The following is a 24,382-nucleotide window of genomic DNA, read 5'->3' as shown; positions in this document are numbered from 1 at the left end:
CTGAGGCAGAAAAATGGGCTTTTGCTTGAACATGCACCAGTTGTTTCACTTCACTCTCACAAGATGGCAGCAATACACCAAGAGGAGCTGCAGAGCACAGCAGCACGCATGCAACATAAACAGGGATGCAGATCGGCAGCTCTTCCCATTCCATCCTCACAGTGAGCAAGTTAGTTTTTCCCGAAGGAAACATGATCAGCTTTGCAATAAAGCAAGTTGATTATATGATTTAAAGCGACTAGATGGATTTATGATGTTAAAACATATCACCTCACCTCACCTCAATTATGGTACAGTATGAAAAGTTTCCCAAAGCACTGATTTCTGGGCCATAAACAGCAGTAACCAAAATATGCGTTGTATCAATGAGAGCTGCTGGTTTCTCCCACTCTCTGCATGCAGGGGTAAATCCCACAGCTGCATCAGTGAAACACTGGCTTGTAGGAAGAGTGATAAGGAATGTCCCAAAGAACCAGAGCTCCAGGAAACAACACTATAAATCAGTTACAGCATCTTCTAGTTCAGATCAACTCAGATTCCACTTGAAGTCTTACAAAAGGGACAGATCTTAAAAGCTGTTTAAAATAAGCTAAACACCAGAGTCTGTAGAAACTTCTTATGTTCATGAAGGAGAGGCATTTCTATACAGCAGGAAAACCCAGCTGGCATGGGTGCTAGGAGAACAGCCTATGGGGAAGAGGGACATGAATTACTGAGGTCATAGTAACAAGACATGGAATTATTCCTTTCCTTCTGGAAACAACAACGCTCTGAGCACTTGCTGTGTTATCAAAAATAGGCTGGAAACTGCTCAGAACAGGAGAATGGGGAAGCAAACCAGAAATTAAGGTAAACGGGAGAGTAGTTAGGTGTGAGAGCTGGACATGATCCTCTTCCTGAGGAAGCATGTGCCTTGTGTGGATGGGTAACATATTTTCTGCACATTCATATAAGGGCTTGTTTTGTAGAGCATTTGCCTCAAAGTTCTGCATGCCATGCACAGAAGAATATATTGCAAACACACCTGTGCACACAGATTCATTCAGCATACAGCTCAAATCTATTTAGACTGCACAGCAATATCTAAAGTTTATGTACTACTGCACAGCACGCAAACTTCATGCAAATAATTTTAAACGTTTGACACATACAGTGAACAATATTACAAAATAGATCTGTAAGACAAACAGGGAATGCAAGGTGAAAAGTCAATCTGCCAGTCTCTAATTAAACTATAAACAGGGAAAAAGAACATGAGATCTCATGCTGCATCTCTCCCACCTAACTTTGGTTGCTTGAAAGTTTACCATTTAGTCCAAACTACTCATTTTACCCTCTATAGTCAGTGGAGAAACAGAAGATCTCACCTCACCTTAAGGAAGTTTGGACCTGCTTGTCCAAGAAGGCTGGCTCCTTAGTCTATCAACTGCCAAATAAGCCTAGACTGGACAACAAAATGTTTAGATGGATGCCTTCTCTTCTGCTGGTAAATTTGGACAAAATGAAACCCTCTCCTGCCTAGGAACTAGCTCCTGCCTAGAGCTTGATGATAGCTATGTGTCAACAAAAGTACCCAGCCGTTTAACTGCATCCCTACAAAGCAGTAACTTGCACCATGGTTTCCATCCTATTCAGTGCTTCGAGGTGCCCTAATCATGGCAGCAGCCATCAGTGGACATAAATACAAAACAAACAGTCTTACAGCTGACTGGGGCCTTTCTCAACAGGAATAGCACACACAGGTGGCAAGAAATAAATTAAGCAAGATGTTACACAACAATATAGGTATGCATTTATATACATTAAATATTTTATAGACGCATTTTGATCTCTGATTGTGCAAGAAGTTGCTTATTAAAAATCCAATTTAAGTGTGGGAGTCAAAGTGTGCTCTGTCCCATCTGTACATCCTCCAAGAACAGAAACTGAATGAAAAAGGAATGAGTTAATACACAGTCTGAGCCAATGACATGGAAAACACGTACCATCTAAATATTTCCAGTAATGTTTGTTTCATGCATAGCTTTTAAATGATTATTAGGAATTTAAAATTGTGTATTGGATACTATGCAACAGGATTTATTGTAAACTGACATACTGAAAAATTATTTTCAGAAAAAATGAGTCAAGAAAGAGAGGGAAGAAGAAACATGCATAAAAACAGAAATCCCTTTCTTATAATTTCATCTCATGTCTCAGAGATAGAAGAACCTGGAAATCCACTCTGTGTGATACCTGGTAGTCTCTGAGAGTAAATAGCTTCTCCCGAGCCTTGCCTCCCATTTTCTTGTTTCTTTAAGCTGTTGGGCTTTTTTCCCCACTATCAGCATCACAAATCCTGCCCTTACTCCTCTGTTTTCCTGCTGCAAGAACAGATCATCGCCTAGAAAGCACTGATTGAGCGAGTCTAATTCTTTCCAGTCAGTTCTCAGATACTGAGCAATAATGAGATATGAGCTTTAAAAAAAAAAAAAAAAAATCTCAACCTTGAAAAGTCCTGTTTCTTACTTAGTTGCCAGTACTGCCTTGTGGAAAGCTGGCTGGATGCAGGAGATGTCTGCAGCTTCCTCCCCTCAGTACCTAATTGCTTCTGCATTTCTGTAGTGGTAAAGATCTCCACCATCACCAGAGGAGAATCAGCACTGAAATATCCTATTCTCTCCTGATTAAACTAGAGAACAAGATGTCAATAATGCTCTTTCCAAAAGAAAACATGAGAAATTAACTTCTCTAAAACAGAAAGGAACACAATGAGTAGTCAGGAAATCTCATTCTTCTACTGCAGCACCATTTGTGAGAACTAAACTAGAGAGAGCATGAGGTAGAGTGGGATGAGCGAGCAGCAAAGGCTGTGCCAGAGACTCTCCTTTGTTCTTATGAAGACTAGAAAAAGAAGAAGAAACAAAAAGAGAGAAAGAGAAAGCAGAGACAGCACAGAGGTTTGGTACTGCAGCTAGAGCCCATGGGGAATCCACAGCCTTAATAAATCCAAGCTGCTCTATCCCTAAGCTAGGAATGAATATAGCCTACATTTACTTCGCATCCTTCCTTTTTACTGTCTCCTCTGAGAAAAACCAGCCCCTGTGCCCTCTCTGGAAAGACTCCATGCTGCACAGGCTCCAGCACTTGCAACCCCCTAAAATTAACTGGCAAAATCCCTGAAAATACCATATCAGTCAACCCTACCTCTCCTTTCCTATTCCATCCACTTCAACTTCTGTCACCTAGCTTCTAGGGCCAGCAGAGCTCTATTCCATCCCACATCTCAGACTCCCATTTTGATCATGACAGCAAACAGCTGTGGTGCCCTCTGTGGTTCTGCTTGAAACATCGTCTAAGCTTTTAGGGAATTATTTACTTAACAGTTAAAACAACAGGAGTTGTTCAGAACCTTGAAGACCGTGATTTGTTATAGGCCAAACTAGATAATCACAGTAGTACTTTCTAAATACTTGTACTTATATTAAGTCCATGTTTGTATCTTTATGTATGTGCATCCATGAGCTGTGTAATATATGGAGATGAATTGTACATCTTGGTCTCTAAATTCTGAGTCTGCTCATCATGCTATTCCATGCCTTGCTTGATGGATTAATGCCCCCTCCATAAGATGATAATATACCATACTATTTTCAGCCGCTCTCTCTTCTTTCCTTTATTCTTGCTGGTAAAAGACACATTCTGCTCTCTTCACCTAAGTCATTCCTAGGAACTTCTTTTTCTTCCCTAAAGTTTACCACATCAGAAAGAACAAAGGAGAAGACAGAATGTGCACATGCATCATACAGTTTCTAATACTGAATCTCATCTTTTTCGTTCTTAATTCCAATGGCCCACCCACAATTGAGCATTTATAGCTCTCACATGATTCACAACACATCTAACCAGAGGATACATTTATCAAGGGAGAAAATATGTGCCAGATGCTTTACCAGTCAAAAGATAACTTGGTCAGTGTATAACAACCAAATGAAAAGGCTGTAAACTGACCAGGTTAGGCTAGCTGGAAAAGTCTGTCCAAACAAAAGGTGGTGACAGTTACTTTTTTCTAAAAACTGGAGTTTGGCATCAGGTTATTAAAACCAGATTATTTTCTCTTCAGCTATTGACTACAGAAGGCCAAGAAACTGTTTTGGGCATAAAGATCAACAGTATTACATATATATTCTGGCCACCCACAGACACTAGACTGAAATATGTACAGTATCACCAATTTCAAGAGAAACTGAGAGAAAGAAAAGCATGTACAGAGTCACATGTATCAGTTTTTGTAACAAAATAAAATAAAAAAATCTTCTAGCTACCAAGCTATAAAAGCAGCAGCAATTATCATAATAAAAAAATGAACCTCAAATGCTTAACATTTGGAATATCCCAGCTTTCCTCTAAAAATACTTTTAGTAGCGTCGATCCAAAAGTTCTCTGAAACCTATGAACCTCCTGTCAAATCCACTGTTTTGTCCCACTCCCCCCCAAATTATGATCTGTATCTTGCTATTATGCATTTTCAAGTATAATTTTCTCTCTTCTGAGTCATCTGTGAACTGAAGCTCCAAATGCATGTCATAAAAGGCATCTTAAGAAACAGAAGGAAGAAAAAGAAGCCCTCTCAGGAGGACTGGGAAGAAGCTGTGCAATTACAGTGTCCATTCCTGACACAGTCTTTTGCAACCAAAATTGCAAGACCAGGTTTATCTAATAGGATAGAGTTGTGAAGTTTGGCAACCTTCATTTACAGCTGTATGTGTTCTGTCCTCAAATTTCAGGTTCAGATGTGTCTGAGGAGTTAAAGCCAAGTCCAGCCAAAAGTATCTGGCCACTGTATTTGCTGGAACAGGACCCAAAACCATATAGGGCTGAAGCTCCACATTAGTTTGAAGAGTGAACTTTGTAAGCAGAAATGTCATTCTGACAAATGTAGCTTTCCACTTATGAATGGCATTTCTTCATCTCATGCAGATCCAATTTATGATCTGATGCAAGTTTCTACCTGACAACCTCCTGCCTGGTTCTTTTTCCTCCTAAGGCCTACTAAATGGTCCTTTCTGACAGACATTTTGGATTTTTATTTGACTAATTTTATTTGACTACCTCAAAAGCAAAAAAAGAAAAAGATAGGTCAAAATGATAAAGAGATCTGTAGTTTGGGCCTGAGCTGAGAAGGAGACTAGAATAAATACCAAAACAAAATTCCCAATAATTTCACTGGCACCAATATTTCTCTTCCATGTTGAAAGATCATTTCAATGATTTATCTGACATGCAAAATAATACAGGCCACAGAAGACCACTTAGAAATTCCTGCAGCATGAGAAGGTTTTGTTTTGTTTTTAAATATTATGTAAGAAAATGAAATTGAGCACAGTATTTCCAGACATTGTTTCAGAGGGATCAGGCATAACATAGACCTCCCATATGAGACAGTTTCAACTAATGATACTTAGGCTGAATATACTTAAAAGACAAAGTAATGTGGCAATGAAGAAAGTAATCACGGATATGGAAGAAGACAAAGAATATTTGTGATCTTTTCTGTCCCAGCTCATAAATCAGTTGTATAATAAATTGAGAAATTAGTGTAGTAAAACAACTCTGAGTTCCCATTTCCTCTCGAAGGTGATGAAACTTTTTGGACATTACTGACATTACTGGGTAACTCCCAGGCTAAACAATTTTTAGAAAGGGTCTCGAATCCTCAATCATGCCAATGAATGAAGTCTTTCAGCTGCAGGTTTTAGGCTAAGACCTATTTCAAAGCATTGGCCCAGGTATGATATCAAGTATTTCTACAATGCTTTGGTGTTGGGTAGTTGGTTTGGACTACAACACCCATTAGTTTTTTGGTACTATACAGAAGTTAACAGGGAGGTTACCTTCAGAGATGAACCTTTAGGACTGAAACATTTAAATGGCTTCTTTTCTTCAGATACGCCATCTTCTGGCACTTTCTGACGTTTCTCAGCAGCTTCAGCTCTTCTCCTTTCAATTTCTTCCTTCATCCTCTTCTTTTCCTCCTAAAAAGTATTAATTTATTCTTTCAGAAACTGCATCACATTACAAGGCTTTGCTGTCCTGCAAAAATTTATCAGATTATCTAATAGATTTTTTATGCTAGCCAAAACAGTTCAGTGAATGCTGTCTGAATGCTAGTAACATGTAGGTGACAATATACCATAGTATTAAGTGAAGAAGACAATTACTCCATGCTCCTTTAATCTCTCCTCACAGTGATGTCATCAGATTTACCACCAAATAGTGTCACTTACAGAGAACAAGGCACATTTATAAAAATATTATTTCATTAAGAACTCGATTTCAGAAACTTAATGTTAAATTTTCGTAATGGTATCTGCATTTAAAGATATTTCCGAAGAACACTTAGATGACCTGAAAAAACCAGCAAACAGGTTTTGAAGTGCACTAGTCAACCAGCTTGTACAGACTACTATTTGTCTAAAATGGTGTAAGAACCAAAAAATCCTGCGGTCTCATTTTGCTTCCTAAATTCAGTTTCTCTGCACCCTCAAGCTTCACCTTTGTATTGTTTCTCTCCATCTTCTCTAGCAACTGCACCAAGGTTAATATTTAATATGGAAAAAATTGATAGATGCCCAAAAAGTGAAGTGCTTGAAATGCTTATAGTTTCCCCTCCAGAGAGACAACATGAGTTTTTGCTTTTAGAACTGCAAGTTGAAGCACAACCACAGTGAATGCTGGTTAGCAGAGTCTTTTTTCGCACAGTAAGTCACTGTGCAATTTCAGCATCTATTTAATTCTACAGTAAAGAGCTTAGCATGTTAAAGCAATTGGCATTTATCTACTAGCACTATTATTGTTCTTCCACCATTTGTTTTACAAAGAAGTAAGATTCCTTAATGATGCACCAGAGATTTTAAAATTCTATTTATAAAGTTTCTTGGCAAAGGAAGCACAAGCAAACAGATGTGCTTGGGTACTCAATATTTAAACAGGCAAAAATATCTTCCTAATGAGATCTTGCCCATCATAACTGTATATAACATTAGCATTCCAGTTCATCTGCGGCAGATGAATTTTTGCCACATCCTTTCTAATTTGAGTTGTGCAACATCAAAGAGACTGAAAATAAATTAAGAAGTCTGTGGCTATAAGAGTCTCCAAAATGTTACCCAAAAAGAGTATAAATATGCAGCTGCTGTAGATGGCATCCTGACTAATTAAGATATTATTAGAGCTCTGTCTTCCTTGAGGCTAAAACTGCAGTTTTTCTTGGTATCCTAAATGTTTTACCTTGGGTTCTCACTAAAATATCTGTGTGATGTGGTTGACTGATATGAAATATAGCATGCTTGCAGTTAAATCTATCGGTTAAAGGAATGGGGTAATTTTAATGCCCCTGGCATATTTGAGATATGGTCTATCCATTGTGATAGATCATCTCCTGACGCAGGCTAAGAAACAGCCATTCTGATAGATTACATGATCCAAATATAGGGCTCAAACAAAGGACAAAAGCTGAAGCAAAATTCAGCAGCAAATCCTCACACAGACCTCAGGCAGCATCAGGTTCACAAAGGAGAAGCACACACTGGCCTGTATGTTTGTTTGAATTTGGTCTTGCCTTGATTGTCACATACTCATTCCTCACCTATGTGCAAGTCTTCCATGGTATCATTCTGCCCTTTTGCTAAACGCAGATTCATCCATGTCCAGCCTCACTAACAGCTTTGCCTAAAGGTGTCAGAACTGTACAGATACTGTTGTAAAGAGTGACCATCTAATCTGAGGCGAGTGGAAGCAAAGGAGTTACAATGAGGAATTAAAATCAGAGAGCAATACTTTGTCCTTTACACTTACCTCCTCTCTGATTTTTCTCTCAGCCTCCTCCTGTTTCTTCTTCTGCTCCTCTTCCTCCAGGATTTTCCTGCGCTCCTCCCGCCTTTTCTTCAGCTCATCCAGCTCCACAGCTGCCTCCTGCTGCTTCTCCTTCAGCTTCTCAGAGCCAGCCTCAGCATTTGCAACTCCTTTCAAGTTGGAGCGGCTGGGAAAGAAAGGAAAGACGAGGTAATGCACCACAAGTTTTCCCTTCCTGGCCAGAGCTAACCTGATGCCTATATTCACCAGCAACACAAAGATACTTCTTATAAGATCTTTTGCTCCTTGTAAACTCCATCAAACTCAAAGCAAAGCATTTGGGGTAGGAGCCAGATAGGTCGGGACACTTGGAGGAGCATGTCTCCCATCCACTGCCAGTGAGGAAGCAGGCTCATGCACTTGAGACAGGGGCTGGACCACCCTGCCTGAGATCTCAGGTAACGTCAGCAAGATGCACCTTATCAGCATCTTCCTGAGGAGACACAAAGCATGCTCTGAAAGTAATGCCTCCTAGTTTAAGATGTTGATCCACCACGTCAGAGGCAAGTTTTGGTGGTATGGCAGTAGAGGTTGAACCTTCCTGACAATGTTCCATTACATCTGCAGTCGTGTGACAGATGGCAGCATAGGGGCAGTCTGACAAAATGGCATCTAACATGGACTTGCCTATGAAGCAAAGGTGTCACCAAATTCCTCCTTGAGGAAAAAATGGCACCCACTGACATTCATTGATGCTTGCTGAACATTTCTGGAGACCAAACAGTGGATGTGAGCACAGTGAGGAAGTGGATGGGGCATTTCAACCATGGAGACAGTGACATGAAAAACAAGCCACATTTGGGAAGCCATGCACAGTAGTCACCCCACAAAGTGAAGTATTTCTTGATTAGTGTATACACACAAATCAGACCAGAGAACTGTTTATGGAGCTGAATTGCTGTTTCAGTGCTTGGAAACAATGGCGGCAATGTTGAAATATCAGAAAGTTTGCACAAAGTGGGTCCCAAAAATTCTCACACAAGAACAGAAGGAACACCATATGCAACTTTGTCAGGACCTATGGAACAAACAGCAGACTGAAGGTGATGGTTTTCCAGATCACAGTATTACTGGTGATGAAACTCTGTGTCACCACTAAAAGCAAGACTCAAAGCAGCAGTCCATGCAGTGGCAATATCTGAATTCCCCATCAAAGAAAATGTTCAAACTCTGACCACTGGATCACAATACTGACAAAGCCAAGGGCTCAAACTTCCAGGGTTAGGCCAGAGAAGAAGACAATCTTTCTCTTGCAGCATGACAACACCAGGCCCATACCAGTTTGAAGATATAAGCATATTGCCAGTCTTGGCTGGACTGTCCTACTGCACCTACTGTACAGTTCAGATTTGGTACCTTGTGACATCCAACTGTTTGGGTCAGTGAAAGGTGGACTGTGTGGCCATTTTCCTAGCAAGTATGTTTGGGGACCAAACCAGATACAGAAGGAAACAGAGAGGTGAGACTCATACAGTTTCAAAACCAGAAATGCTTTTAAAAGCCTAAAAACATTCCTATGTCATCTAAAGCACCTATCGTTTGGAATCACAGAATCACAGAATCACAGAATGGCTTGGGTTGGAAGGGACCTCAAGGATCATGAATCTCCAACCCACCTGCCACATGCAGGGCCACCAACCTCCCCATTTAATGCTAGACCAGGCTGCCCAGGGCCCCATCCAATCTGGCCTTAAACACTTCCAGGGACGGGGCATCCACAACCTCTTTGGGCAGCCTGTTCCAGCACCTCACCACTCTCTCTATAAAGAACTTCCCCCTGACATCCAACCTAAATCTTCCCTCCGCCAACTTAAAACCATTTCCCCTTGTCCTGCAGTTATCTACTCTTTCAACGAGTTGATTCCCCTCCTGTTTGTAGGCTCCCTTTAGGTACTGAAAGGCTGCAATGAGGTCACCCCGCAGCCTTCTTTTCTCCAGGCTGAACAAGCCCAGCTCCCTCAGCCTGTCCTCACAGGGGAGGTGCTCCAGTCCCCTGATCATCTTCATGGCCCTCCTCTGGACCCTCTCCAACAGCTCCCTGTCTTTCTTGTACTGGGGGCTCCACACTTGGACCTCACAGATGGGGCCTCACAAGAGCAGAGTAGAGGGGAACAATCACCTCTCTGTCCCTGCTGGCCACCCCTCTTCTGATGGAGCCCAGGATCCCATTTGCCTTCCAAGCCACAAGGGCACACTGCTGGCTCATGTTAAGTTTTCCATCTATCAAGACCCTCAGGTCCTTCTCCACAGGGCTGCTCTCAAGGACCGCTCCTTCCAGTCTGTATGGATGCCTGGGATTCCTCCAGCCCAAAGTGCAAAACTCTGCACTCTGCTGTGCTGAACCTCATCAGGTTCACCCGGGCCCACCTTGCTAGCCTCTCGAGGTCCCTTCCTTCGACCGTGTTGACCGCACCACTCAGCTTGGTGTTGTCAGCAAACTTCTGCTGACATTTTCCAAGGAAAATATGACTTTAATTAAGGAAGTGGAAATTATTTATTAATGACAACTTTCCACAGGAGAAAACCCGTAGTTTTACAGCCAACTCTAATATGAGAGACAGGCAGAAAGAATAAAAGGAGTGAGCGGTGGGGGAAGAGTATTTGTATAGGTGAAGTGCATGCTCTCAACACAGTCAGATAATATCACCTAGTTAAACAATTACCACAACAGTGTTTAGGCAAACGTCCACTCCCTGAGCATGTTTAGTGTTACTGCTGACAAGGAGATAGGTACCACAGAGGTACCAGTGTGCTATTCACAAGGGACAGAAAAGGAATGTACTTACTGATTTTTTTAAAGATCTTTCTGCTCTATTCTGTTGACATTTAGAAAAGTTGGATATTAATAACTTCATTAATGGAACCAGTGTTGTGGAATTAAATGCCACAAAATGGAACAAATCAAGTGTTCCAACAATAACAATAACTGTTAGAAATGATGAGATTAGAGATGACAACACGAAGAACAAATACATAAATTTGCAGTCTGCTGAATCACACCCAATCCTGCAAAGGCACTCTTCATTCCAATAGATCTCTCATCTAGATGGGGTTAGACATATAAAACAGATTGTAGGATCAGAGCTGAATTATCTGTGGTTTCAATATCGCAATAGGATCTGCTAACACAGATTACTCTGCCCTCACATGGTATTACTGACTGGGAAAAAACTCAGCTGCAGCATGTATCATTTAGAAATTGTACTGCTAAAAAAACGTACGGTAAAACAGCATAACCAAACTGACACTGTGATGTGAATATCAGCTCTTGTACTTCATCTGTGAAAGTTCAACACCAATGTGGTAAGACCTGACATTTATTTTGCAATGTGTTTACTTGGTTTTAGAAAGTCTTTTCTATATATAACACCACAAAGCAAAGCTGAAGGAAAAAAATCTCCAGAGGTATGTGAACTTCTGTATCCCCAGGACATTGTCACACCTGATTTTCTAGAGTTATAGCTACATAGTATACATTTCCCTAATATCACTTTATCACAGTCCTTTTCTGTCTAGGTCCTAATCCTGAATGTGTTTTTGCCATGGAATTACTTAACCCATTCAAGTAGAGCCATAAAATCACCCTCCATCATAAGCATCGTGTAGTTGTGAGTAGTTACTAACGAGGGTTTGCATCAGGTAGTCATGTATAATTAGAGAAAGGAACTCAAGTCCTTTTTTAATAAAAAAATATAAATACATAAAGCTAAAACACTGAGAAAAAAAAACAATGGAAACTATTTGAATTTTCACTTAGGCTGCTCAAAGAACAAAGTGAGGACCAGCTCCTGTGCTTTGAGGTATGCTTTTGGGTGTTTAGCCTGAAATATTTCTAATATCATTTGCAGAGATTACAAAAGCCCATGAACCTTAATGGGGCACAAGGTGTTTCTAAACATCCAATTCATCAATCCTGCCCAGGCCATTAAAAAGCTGTTTTTAAGACTTTCCTGCTTCATTGCATGGTTGCAACCTCTGTAACAAACATCCCAGGAACCTAATGAATGAATTAATTAATTGTTCTTGTTATCTGAAGTCTGCTTTGTCCCAGCCAGACCTGCAAGTTTCAGGTCCCCCAAAATCCAAGAAGTCACTTCAAACAGACATAATGATCCAATTTTTGGGTGGTCCAGTGTGGAGTCTGTTGTTGGACTCAGTGATCCTTATGGGTCCCTCCCAACTCAGCTTATTCTATGATTCTATGACAAAGGTATCACTTGCAAGGGCAAATACTTCACACTCAAAATTAAAAGATCTGAGAAGATAATATTTGCCCTGTTTCTCTTTGTTTTATATGAGTACACAAGAAAGGTTAATCCTTAGTGACTTCAGTGCAGACAGCCTCAAAGAAATCGACAGCTACTCTCTGCTTTCAACTCATAAAAAAACAAAGGTGGAATCCAACCTTCGGATTTTTGTTTGAAGACCTCAAGTGTCTTCATTACAAAGGAGAACACTTCAGATTCCTACCTAATTTTATTTTCACAGAACCTTTCACTTCTGGTTCTGCATAATCTGAAACAGGAAACAATAAACAGGCAGTAATTCTCCTTATTTTCCTCCACCTCCCCAAAATCCTCTGTTCTCAACAGATTCTGGGAATCTCCATTCCTTACTGTCAACAGTGAAAAATTAGTATTGAGATGCTGGGTGGAGGAAGAATTTAATAAGTAACTCCTTGGTGCTAAGAAGTGAAGACAGTTGCCAGCTTTCAGACAAGGAGGAAAAGGAAAAGAAGTGGTTTGTGGGAGCCAAAACAAGTCAGAATAATATGGAAAAAAAAAAAGCACTGCTTCATATTTAGCACTTTTGCATTCCTGTGTGAGAATGGAGAGGGAGGTAAGTGGGAGGGGAGATGAGAAATGAAAGATCTAAAACGCCTTTTTTTCCTGCAATTTTCTGACTGACATGAACAAATGAGATGCAGATAAGATTTTCCTTTAGCCTCCACTACTCTATTTTGTTCTCAGTCATCACCACTGAGATTTAGCCAAGTTACAATGCTTCTTAATGAGTATCTGATGTGTTCATGCAGAAACAAGAAGAAAGCTCCAAACAAAGCCTTACGTTAGACATCCTTCTTCACATGTTTGGAAATCATGAAAGAAAAACAGAAAAAATGGAGTGGAAACTCAAGTCTACATGTTGCCACTAAGGCTTGTCTCCCACAGGAAGAGAAACAAATGAAAACACAACAAAAATATTTTCAGAAATCTTTTCTCATGTTATTGATGATGTGACCCCAGTCATGATGCAGGGTAGTTCTAAGGAAGGACTATTTCCTGCTACTCCATCTCCGTGCTGCCTGACTCTCTCTGTCTTTTGGCCTTAGGTCAGGGTGTCCCCAGGGTCTTTTGAACTGCATTTTATTTTGAGAAAGTTTGATTTTCCCGGAAGAATCACAAGGGGAGTGCTGAGATATAATAGCAATATCCATCTGTCCCACACATTTCTAAATGTGCATAGAGAGCTTAACCTTCTTTTTTCCTGTGCCAGTGTAAAAGAGAAAGAGAGGTGCATAGGGAAAAAAAAAAAATTATTTCTAACAAAACGAAAAGAACATTTTCTCATCTAACTGAAAAATACCACTTTTATGGCAAAAAAATTAACTACAAGGTTTGTCTTGAAATCAAGAGAATTTCTAGCTATCAAGAATTACCAACTGAACTGTGCTTCATACTGATATGCATTCTTACTATAAGAAATTGTTTGTAACTAAAAATTATTGAAATCCAATTTCAGGATGAATTTGATTTAAAAAATTTAGGGAACACAAAATCTGGAATGCAGTCATCACTGGCCTCTATGCAGATAGTGGAATGAAATGGCCCTCAAGGAAGAAAAAATCCAGCAAAGAAAAATAAGCCACTCATTTCTACCAAGGTTCTGTTTACATCTGCTTTCTGTACCTTGTTTTATCACTGTAACAAATGTGGGGGCAGTCTGCTAGAAAACTGACCAACAGTCTTAAATCAGACCTAAGCATTCAGTGAACACTAGAGCCTCCTCTGATGGTGCCAACCTATGTCTTGCACACAGCTGCTACAAGGCTATTCACTGGAGACCCCAAGAAGGCCCCTTGTTCTACTCTAACACAAACAAAGACCAGTGTGCTTAGCTGGAACTTACCCAAAAGCATTTTCAGTAGATTTAAGTTTGGGGGCAGTGAGTTCACGTTCTCCATTCTGTGCCTTTTGTTCTGGAACTCCCTTTTTACGATCCCAGACACTTTTCATTTCCTCCTTGGGTGCTTTTTCTTTATCCTTGTTGTCTTTTACCTGCTCAGAAGATACCATAAATCACAGGGGAAAAAAATGTCACAATGAGGCATTATCAATAGCAGTCAAGGAAGAGGAATTCCTTGAACAAGAATTAGTGATTAACTCAGCAACTGTCTTCAAAATGATCATGTGCCTTAAGCCAGAAGTAGACTTTTTAACTTTACAGTTTAAAAATACGATCATCCATCACCCTGCTTTTCTGATCCAAATTCACAATGAAAACACCTAAAATAACCAGTCTTCTGTGAAAGTTTCTTGCAGCTACCCATGTGGTAGCATGGGGCTTGGCTACCACATCTTCTTTCTGTGACTGCACCTTCCTTAGGTCCCTCAGTCCTCCTCACTTCCACTGCAGCATCACTCATGTGTAGCCCATTAAGATCCTGGGCTGCACACTCTTTGGGGCTAGGCTTGTTCATCTGTTCTTGGTTAAGAGCATTGGAGCAATAGAAATCATTTATTAACCTTCAGTTTGCTTGAACAAAGCTCATGCTATCTGGATGTAGGCAGATTGTTCTGCAGCACAGCAAGGGAAAACCAACAGAACAGAGCTAGCATTTCCAGCATCACAGCAGGTGGATGCCTCAGTACTACAGGAATAATGAAAAAGATAAAAAGCTGATCTTTGTATCAGAGTATAAGTTACTCTGTCAAAAAGCACAGTCATGCCAGAGGATGGTCACAAATAGTGTTATCAGGCTCAAATATTTAATCCTATGAAGAAGCAAATGTTCTCTCAAATGTTCTCTCTGGAAACACTAAAGCAAAAATTCTCCCTATCCTTACAATTTTTTACCCTATAATTTTTAAGAGTAATCAAGTATATTGACTGCATGAATTTCATTCTTCAGTATCCCCCTGTAGTTATGGGCTTGAAGTATTTACCAATACCAGAAACAGCCTGATCTCAGCACGCTCATGGTTGGATGCTGAGAAATGGAGTATATAGACTGACTTAAGTCCTTTGTCCTCCGGCAGAATTATTCCCACGATGAAAATTAGTTGAACTAGCAGCCTAAATAAACTTTCAATAGCAGCAGAGGAAAACATTATCCCAAAAATATCTCTTTCCCCTGCCTTACAGCGTTGGAGGAAGCCAGTAAGAAAGGAAAGGAAAAAAATACTCTCGTCTCTTGCCATCCCATTTGCTAATTAAAAAGCAGAAATAATTTCCATAACAGTCCTGTCTGCAGCACAACTGCTTTTATGGCATTCCATGCGGCATGAGGAAATAAAAACCTACAGCAGACCACGCTGAGGCGGCACACACTGCACGTCAGTACTGAGCAGTTACGCTGCTCCAGTGAGGTTGCCACTGATGAGGGATGTTGGACACAACCCACAGCAACATCTGCTCTGTCCTGAGAGCAGGCAGCAGCAGCAGCACAGACAATCCCCACAGGCTCCTGCCAATGGGCTGTAGTTGCAACCTGGATCACCACCCTGACAGACAGGAGGGGAGCTCAGTTTCCACGGCCATGCATTCTTTGGCTGTGATGCTGTGACTGCTAGCAAGCAAGGCCATTATTACTAGCTGCCCCCAAGGAAAGGTTTCCAGTTTTCTAGGAGCTGTGTTGAGACAACCCATACTATTCATTGAGTCTAACGTAAACTGCCAGACAGTTATGACTTTTGGGCACTCCCAAATGTGGGCAAGATTCTAGCTTGTGACATGTTCACAGCAAAAAAGCTCTGCTGCCTGTTTGCTCAGGGAGATACTGAGAACAGCAATACTGATTGTTGTAAGATCTCAAATGCCAGGATGTCTGTGTTGGGACTTTGAGAGCATAGGATTTCCTTTGCTGAGATTTTCATCAAGACCTTTCTCAGTCTCATTAAAAAGCTGATACTTCCAGTTGCCTGATGTATTGAAGTCCACTGGGAAGAGACATATCTCTTACATCTTAATTGAAATTGCTGAGAAAACTAATATTAAAACAACATAATTTAAAAAATAATAAGTTAGGAAATAGCATTTCAGAAGCTAGCAGGATTTATGGTAATGTGCACACATTTGAGAAAACCATTAATGCAGCTTGGCTCTCTTATTCAGAAAGATGATAAAACAAGATATTAAAGAAATATTTCACAGCTTTCAGGTCCAATAATTCTCCTACTAATTTTAATGCCAAAACTGTGATTGATAGGACAGGAACAGACAACATTATGTCCCACTCCAGAGGAAGACAACAGAAAAAGTATTTTCCCTTGTCTCAGTGCTTTCCTGAATTACAGGCCAATTCAGTTTCTGCCTAACTTAGTGAAAAGGACTGCTCTGATCCCACTTGGAGTGGGTGGGTGGTGCTACCTGAACTGAAAACAATTCACATGCTCCCTTCAAATCTCGAGCCTCAAGTCAAAAGAGAACATGGCCAAAACCATGCTTTGCTTAGCTAATTTTCAACATACATAATTTATATTTTAATCTTTCTCCATACACATCTTTCCTGTTAGGCTTTTATGCTAACATTTGAGAATCAAGATTTCTAAATCTAGAGCTTGAACAACTTCACACTACACTGGATTGATTACTGAGGTTGGAACCTTTTGGCAGGCTGAGCTCTTATTTGGACTCAGTTTCTTGGAGTCTTAAAAGCTGTGGGCATCTGCGTCTAGGCCTTCCATTTAGAGTGAACTGCTACACCCAAATACCATGAGAAAAGCAACTGTTGCAGCATGTCTAGCCAAACTAGAAGCAGGAAATACCAGGAGTCTCACATCATGAGAAAGCTTGTTCTTACGAGCTTTCCAGGACAGTTTTGAGTACCCAAAATCGTGGGGCAGTTCAGAGGAGACAGATTATTATTATTATTTTTTGCTAGTTTGATCAAAATCTGCCATTTGAAGGCCAGATTTTAGTCACATTAAGAATGGATATGCGCTGGTATTGCACAGTTGCAAAAGCAAAATCTGGTTATGTGAAGAAAGTATTCCTTCACAATATACCACCATCCTCTTAATTGCATATATGTGTCTACAATAAGTCTCATTGAATTTTGCTCTTTGCATGAGGGGAAGGAGTAGAGATAGAAACCTGATCATTACTTTGTTTGGAGTCTAAGATTGTCAATTTTTCATTACAAACTAAGAAGCAACAACTGAGATTTTCAAAACTGAGCAGGATATTTCAAAAGTTCAGCTTGATACACATGCACAAGTTTCACCTTTCAGTGGATGGACATTCAGAATTGCACCAGAAGTGGGATTCCCTTAAACTGTCTCAACCTGAGCATCCAAAAATGGAAGCACTAAAATCACAAGTCACTTTCAAAAGTCATGATAATTCCCTGGAAAATCCAATCTTGTGGGCATGTCTTAAAAGGATCATGGGAGTCCCACAGACAGCTGAGTGAGCTCCAGGCAAATATAAGCAGGACATTATGTCTCAAGCCCTCCCCACCCCCAAATCCACATCTGAAGTCAAATATTTATAGCCCTCTTTACACGGTGGATTGTAATGTTCAAAGATAGCATGCACCAGTGAATATTACAAGCTGATTCTGTCATATAATTTTTTTTTTTATGTAATGCTTATTTTTTTCACAGTTCCTTCCTCTTGTTTCACAATCAGTAATTTGGAGTACAGTGGCTGTTAAGTTTTCCTAAAGCACTGTTTTGACATATCTTGCAGCTCTCATTGAACTCTTAAGTTATTTTAGCACATTGCCAGTCTCTCTCACTTTGGAACCTTTCTTCCAATCATCTTCATAATGTTGTCTTTTCAATCTCACCTGTTTTCTACTAAAAATACGGACAATAAGTCAGGCAACTGGACCAAGAACCCTGTGACATGATTTGTCTTCACCTCTTTCTGAGGGAGAGCTAAGCTTCTACAGCATGTCCTAAATTGATCAAGTTGCTTTCCAACAACTAAGGGCAATAGCAAAGATCCTCTGAAGCCCTCAGCATTCCCAGGCAGATGGACAGGCACAAACTACCTGTCACTAAATCTCTGTTGCATCTCTTTAAGAGAGCCCCATGAACCTGTTTGAACCCATATCGGTGCAAACCTGTAGGAACCTGACTGGTCTCAATGTCTGATCAGGATCAGAGGCTATTCTGATAATTTCTGCACTGACCCAAAAGCACATTGAATATGGCTCCCTGTTTGTCAGACGTAACCTGAAGAGTAAATGGTTCCCAAATCTTAATTACTTACCATACAGTAAAACACCATGGCACCAGCTCCTGTGTTTACAGTGGAAATGCAATGCAGTAATTTTTGTAGATTTTCTCTTCAAAACAAAAGAAGAATCTCGGGTATGCATAGTTTATATCATGTGATATTGCAGCTTTGGGGAAAATGATTAGTTAAGATATTCAAGTGGCCAAAGGCCTAGATTATTATTATTACTATTTTAAGAGTAGGTCTCAGTCACAGGGGAAAAGTTCACAGTAAAGTCAGAGGAAACAAGGGAAGGATGGTTAGTTGATACAGTCCTGAAAAATTCATCCCTAAGGTGCAAGCCATCCTTGCATTATTGACAAAAGTGAGTTTGACTGAAGTATTTGTTCTAAGACAAACAGAACTTGGTTTTAAGGTCACAAAAGAACAAAATGCTTGAGCATATACTTAATGTTAAGCTACGCAAGTAGCTTCATCTATTTATTTCAGCAGGATTGCTCATGTTCTTGAAGTGAAGCACATGTTTAAGTACTTTGCTGACCAAGCAAAATTCAGTTATAGGTCCCTTATTTTTTTATCTCAAGTTTTCTTACAACAACTAAATCAACAGTTAATAAATTACCTGTTCTTTTTTGGAGGCAGGTTGAAGCTTCTCTGGTAAGCTTTCCTTTTTAGCTTCCGCTTTAACCTCTTTGTCTTCCACCTTTGTTATGGAGTTTTTAATAATTTTTGTTTTAAATACGGTATGAAAACATTGTTCTACAAGCACTTTTGTTTCTCCACACTGTGCTCACGTACCAATCCTGTGTGCAGCCACATGTTCTTCATGTGCTGTTGTGCCCACATCTGCGTGTACAGCCATGCTCCCTCCACCCTCTCTAAATGCTTCCATTCCCCCATCTGGGCTTTTCTCACTTGTGTGGCATCATGCTCACGTGTTCCAGCAGAGAGCCCTTTCTTGTGATTGCATTTAACACACGCATTCCTCACACAGGTTTACCAGGTGCTGATAATATTTTGTGTTGAGTTGCGTTTGCCTCAACCTTATGTCTTACTTCATCAGGCCAGCTTATAGCAACTGAGAAAAAAGGCAGCAAAGAACATGCAAAGGTCTGATCATGCACGGTTTTCTCTGAACAGTGGAGTGAGGACAGGCATGTTATGCATCTCATTACTGGTACGCAGAAGCAAGGAGTTTTATTTTAAAACAAACAAACAGAGAGTATTAGTTGTTTAAATGCAGGAACGAATCTTTTCTTGCATTACATTTCTCACAAACCACAGGTGTCTTAATTTGGTGCAAAATGTTTACTGTACCTTTTTTCTTAGCAAATCTGCTTGAGCTTTTTCCTCTTGTGCTTTCTTCTCTTCCAACTTTTTCTTTTCCTTTAATTTTTCTGCCTCTAACCTAGCCTTTTCTTCAGCTGCTTTCCTTTCCTCTTCTGCCTTAGCCCTCTCTCTTTCCTCAGCTGCTTTCCTTTCCTCTTCTGCCTTAGCCCTCTCTCTTTCCTCAGCTGCTTTCCTCTCCTCTTCTGCCTTAGCCCTCTCTCTTTCCTCAGCTGCTTTCCTTTCCTCTTCTGCCTTAGCCCTCTCTCTTTCCTCAGCTGCTCTCTTCTCCTCTTCTGCTTTAGCCCGCTCTCTTTCCTCAGCTGCCCTCTTTTCCTCCTCTGCTTTCTGTTTTTCTTCAGCTGCCTTCTTTTCTTCTTCTGCTTTTAACCTCTCCTTTTCTTCTGCCTCAAGTTTCTCCCTTTCTTTCTCAGCTTCTTCCTTCTCTTTATCTGCAGCATCAGTTATACTCCGCTCCCCTTCCAGCATAGCATTTGTATCATTCTCTGCATTTACAGCTAGAGTTTTTGTTTCTACCACCTCTTCTTTATCTGTGGACTTTTCTACTGCCACATCTACCTGATTTTCCTCTGTGGGTACCTCCTTTGGTTTCTCCTCTTCCATGTCTTTTTCTTCTTTTTTTCCCTCTTCTTCTCCATCTTGCCTCCAATTGTTCCTTTGGTACGATTTGGTAACTGTTTCTGTTTCCTCAATCTCACAGCGTCCTTGGCGTGTTTCAACCTTTTCCTCTTTCCCTGTGGTCTCATTTTCTTCCACATTGTTTACTTCTCTCCTGCTGGGCACTGACAAGCTCCCATCTGTGATCGTTGGGTCAAATTCCTTTTGACGTTCCAGGGCTTCCTGTAGACGTTTTTGGCGTCTCTCTTCCCGTCTTGCCAGTCTCTCCAACAATGCAGCTTCATCATCGGTACTACGTTTTGTTTCTTCTTCTGCCACACTACACAAAAGCAACAATTTGTCATTAAAAAAGTTTTCTAACAATGTATGCACTTAGCTGTTTCTAGAAAAAATATATATATATATCACTGTAAGATCATTCCATGGTTTGAAAACACAACAGGTTGCATAATTCAAATTTTAGCAAAATTGTTCCAGGGATTAATTTTGGCATTTCTACACGTGTAGGAATATGGCATTTCACAGTGTCAGAGCCTGGAAAGGTTCTCTTCTAGGCAAGCTCTGACAGCCACATCAGCAGTCCCCAGGAATCTAACTGACCTTACTGATCTGATGCTTGGAACAGATGAAATATAAACAACGTTTAAAAATTCATCCTTCCACTCTGCACTCTACTGCAGAATATATGATAGCTCTCAGCTATCTTTAATCCCCCCCCCTTCGGCTTGGCCAGAGGCATACATGAGAACTCCTTATCACGCACAGACGAAATTTTGGAAGATGCTACACAATCAAGATTCCTTCTGACTTCAGTGGCATTCTCTAAGAATGAGAAAGTGATTAATCCCGTTCAGCAGCAAAATCGATAGATAGTCTATAATGTGATAACCTCGCAATTTAGCTTGCAGTGCAGCTATGATCATCTGTTCAGGGACATGAATTTCTTAGAGACTGGAGTGAGCACAGATCTTAATTTAAGCTATGCCATTCAGCACCTACAGCTAGCAGGACTGGATCTCACTCTCAGCACCTGGCGGTTTTTTGACTCCTTCAAAATTCAGCTCTTTAATTCTCCTATATGCACGTTTGTTCCTTCTTCCTAGCTGTTTCTGTTTATTTATTTTATAATTGAAAAAGATTAACTTGTAATCAGATGTGTTGCAATTTTCTTACCTCGTTTTATTTAACAAAATGCTGCTTGAGCTCAGTATCTATTAGTTTGCTATCACAATATATATTTCTGGTCTCTTCTATCAATTGTGATATGGCTAATAGAAATCTGGATGTATGATTTGTTACTATGTGAGACTAAACCAAGAGCAGATAGACTGGAAGGCCAACGCCGCCCTCTCAGTGACATGCAGAGCTAACTCCATCAGCTTTTCTATTATTTAGGGCTATATGACCCTGACAGTGACAGGTGAAGGCTAGTGTCTAGTGCTCACCCCTCCTCACAGGCACATCTCAGCCATAGCTTAAGGCCTGGGGGCTTCTCATGTGCCTTTTCCCAATGACCATGGCCCCCATAAGTAGGATCACTACACTTTTTTGGCTGTCCATCTAACAAAACAAAAGCTGAATTACAGGGAGCTTTGTGAGGCAAGACACCAAATGCTAAGGGAATGAAAGAGCAGAATGTATTGGAGGCATTTCCCTCTCTAAGCTCCAGATGAGATGCCCTGAAGACACTCTGGGAATGTTTCACAGGGCTAGGCCTCTAGGCCAGTCTCAACAATGCTCCCACCATGTTACGCAAAGCAAGTGGCACTTCTCATGGGGTCCTCCTCTCAGCAAGGATGGTCATATCTAGTGCTTGAAAATTAAGCAGCAAGACATGCCCTTTCAAAATATTTCTTTCCTCTGAACAAAAAGTATAGCTGTCTTGTCTGTAAATATCAACCATTTACCTGTTCTGGGCATTAACTTCTGATTTCTCTGTTACTTCCCCTGATACATCTCCTTCTTCCTTTTGCCGCAGCCTTTCCTGTCGAGCTCGTCGACGACGTTCTCTGGCAGCTTCTTCCTCATCATCATCATTTCTCTGGTAGGACAGCCTGCAACAAAGCAGGAGAGAGAGGGAAATAAAAGGGCTGTAGCACATAGGGCTGTATGTCTGAAAAATCACAATAAAGCAGATGACCACAGCACAGTAAGCACGGCTTGCTGTGGCTGCTCCATATGCTGTTGGTGTTAAGAAAATAAACTGTTGAGTTGAGACAGTTTCAAGACTTGGTTTTGTGTTCTTTTTCAGAAACAAAAATGAAAAGTGGTAATAGTGAAGGCAGCAGCCTCTTTCAGCTTACTCCTACTACATATCAAGACCATAAAACCCCAGCCCGATAACTAAGCAGACATCCTGCTGGACTTCATCATGATCCTGCCAGGATGCACTCAACTGTTTGAGCAGACTATCACTCAGGGTCCCATAACTGAGATTGGACCTAGCTAAGTAGCTTTTCATTAGACCCCTCTAAATTTAGAATGACAGAATTGTAGAATCTATGATAACACATTGTTTTAAATGCTGACAATATTCTAGAACTGAGAGACTAGAAAATGGTGAGACACAAGCATAATGACTCTTAGTGCTCGGTTCTGAGTGCCAAACATCTGACACCTACAAAACTTTTGTGAGCACAGAGCCCTGCCAGGCTAAATCATCCAAGATCTCTGCTGTGATGAAAGGCTACAGCTGAGAATCCATTGTGTTCTTCTAACCCAATAGATGATTACAATTAGTTTCATCCTACTTGAAAAAGAAAGCAAGACATTACAATCCTAATAATCCCATGACCCATTCAAATATTTGGCAAAGTGCATATCACTGCACAAGATAAAGTGAAAGGCCTGCATTCCTGTTATCTTTTAGTGCAATGAAAGTGAAATAGGAAGCTAACATGTACCAAATCCAATCAGGGTATTCATTTACTTTGCATCCAGCAGAGAGAGATGATGGTTAAGAAGTCACCCTTAATTATGTAGTTGTATTTAAGATAGCTCTACAATACACATACAGAAAAAAATTGCTTGCACAGAGTCGAAACAACCACAGCAATTCAAAGAATACTTTAATATTAAAAGTAAACAAAAATATTTTGATTTAGTCATGAATTAGACTCATCAGGTCCAAGCCTCTCTCACTGCCTTGCTGTAGTACTATTTTTTCTTTCCTCAAAGAAATACAGATTCTTCAGACATTCAGTTAGTCTAATTTTGCTTTAAAATGGAAGCTAAAGCCCAACATGTCTGAGTCATTTGCCGGACCTTGAACAGCATTTTCATCCACTGCAACTTTCCTTGGCCTTAGTGTACTAAAGGATTTCATTTGTTACTTTCATGCTCCACTTCAAGAGCTTGTAACTCTCTCTTTGTGCAAAAGAGCTCCTGTCAAAGAAGGTGAAAACCAGGAGTGCAGATGTGAAGGGTTACAGTAGTGGGGAAGAAAGGGAAAAGAATTAAAAAGGCAGAGAAAGCAAGGAAAAATACTTTCTGTTATTTGTAAGCGATTTTAAAAGGGTTCAGTACTTCATTAAAGTCTTGGATGAAAGCATATAATAATAATAACAATATAATAGGAACAACAATAAGAGTATAATAATAAACCAATGAAGTCTTTAATTTTCGGAGGAAAGAGAATAAATCCATATTGGCAAAGTGACCACAGAAGGCCAATTCAGTAGAAAGATTTTCTGCCTGCAAGAAACCTATGATCTGTTTAGTTCTGAACTGCAAACATAAGGGCACAGGATCTTTGCTCCTAGCCTGTGGCAGTTGGATAAGGGCCATGATTGAGTCAGTTCCCAGTGCCAATGGCTCAGGAGCTATCTTTGTGGAAAGACCACAAGAGAATGAAGTATTTATCCTACTCTGCACCCACAAAGAACCCTCCTAGATAGTGAGGAGAACAACCATTTTTAAAAACTTCTTTAAAATGTCTTTTTGAAACAACCAGTTGCACAGAAAACTAAGAAGGGAAAGAAAAAGCATACTCTGAACAAAAAACTTCCACCAAATGGTACTCATTAAATAAGTCAGATGAAAGTAGATATGTATTTCCTGTCCTTGGACACATCGCATAGATCATCTGTTAAGAAAGCTGACAATATCTCTCAATATC

General features: G+C 40.3%; 1 protein-coding gene across 6 annotated transcripts in view; it reads right to left on the bottom strand.

Annotated features, from left to right (window-relative positions):
- CALD1 (caldesmon 1) overlaps positions 1-24,382 on the bottom strand; it is a 185,767-nt gene that overhangs the window by 10,697 nt on the left and 150,688 nt on the right. For 4 of the 6 annotated variants that reach the window (XM_031589915.2, XM_031589916.2, XM_090145651.1 and 1 more), the window contains 6 exons: positions 22,173-22,319; positions 19,618-20,584; positions 18,923-19,003; positions 14,023-14,171; positions 7,837-8,020; positions 5,874-6,014 (listed from right to left, as the gene is read on the bottom strand). In XM_031589915.2, the coding sequence (XP_031445775.1) occupies positions 5,874-6,014; positions 7,837-8,020; positions 14,023-14,171; positions 18,923-19,003; positions 19,618-20,584; positions 22,173-22,319 (1,669 nt within the window). The remainder of the gene's footprint in view (positions 1-5,873; positions 6,015-7,836; positions 8,021-14,022; positions 14,172-18,922; positions 19,004-19,617; positions 20,585-22,172; positions 22,320-24,382) is intronic. The other 2 variants (XM_031589918.2, XM_031589919.2) reach the window with 1 other exon arrangement.

This window comes from Phasianus colchicus, chromosome 1 (genome assembly GCF_987193195.1).
Source record: "Phasianus colchicus chromosome 1, bPhaCol1.hap1.1, whole genome shotgun sequence".
Classification (NCBI taxonomy): domain Eukaryota; kingdom Metazoa; phylum Chordata; class Aves; order Galliformes; family Phasianidae; genus Phasianus; species Phasianus colchicus.
Note: the sequence above shows the minus strand (reverse complement) of the source record. Positions and strands in the feature narration are given on the sequence as shown.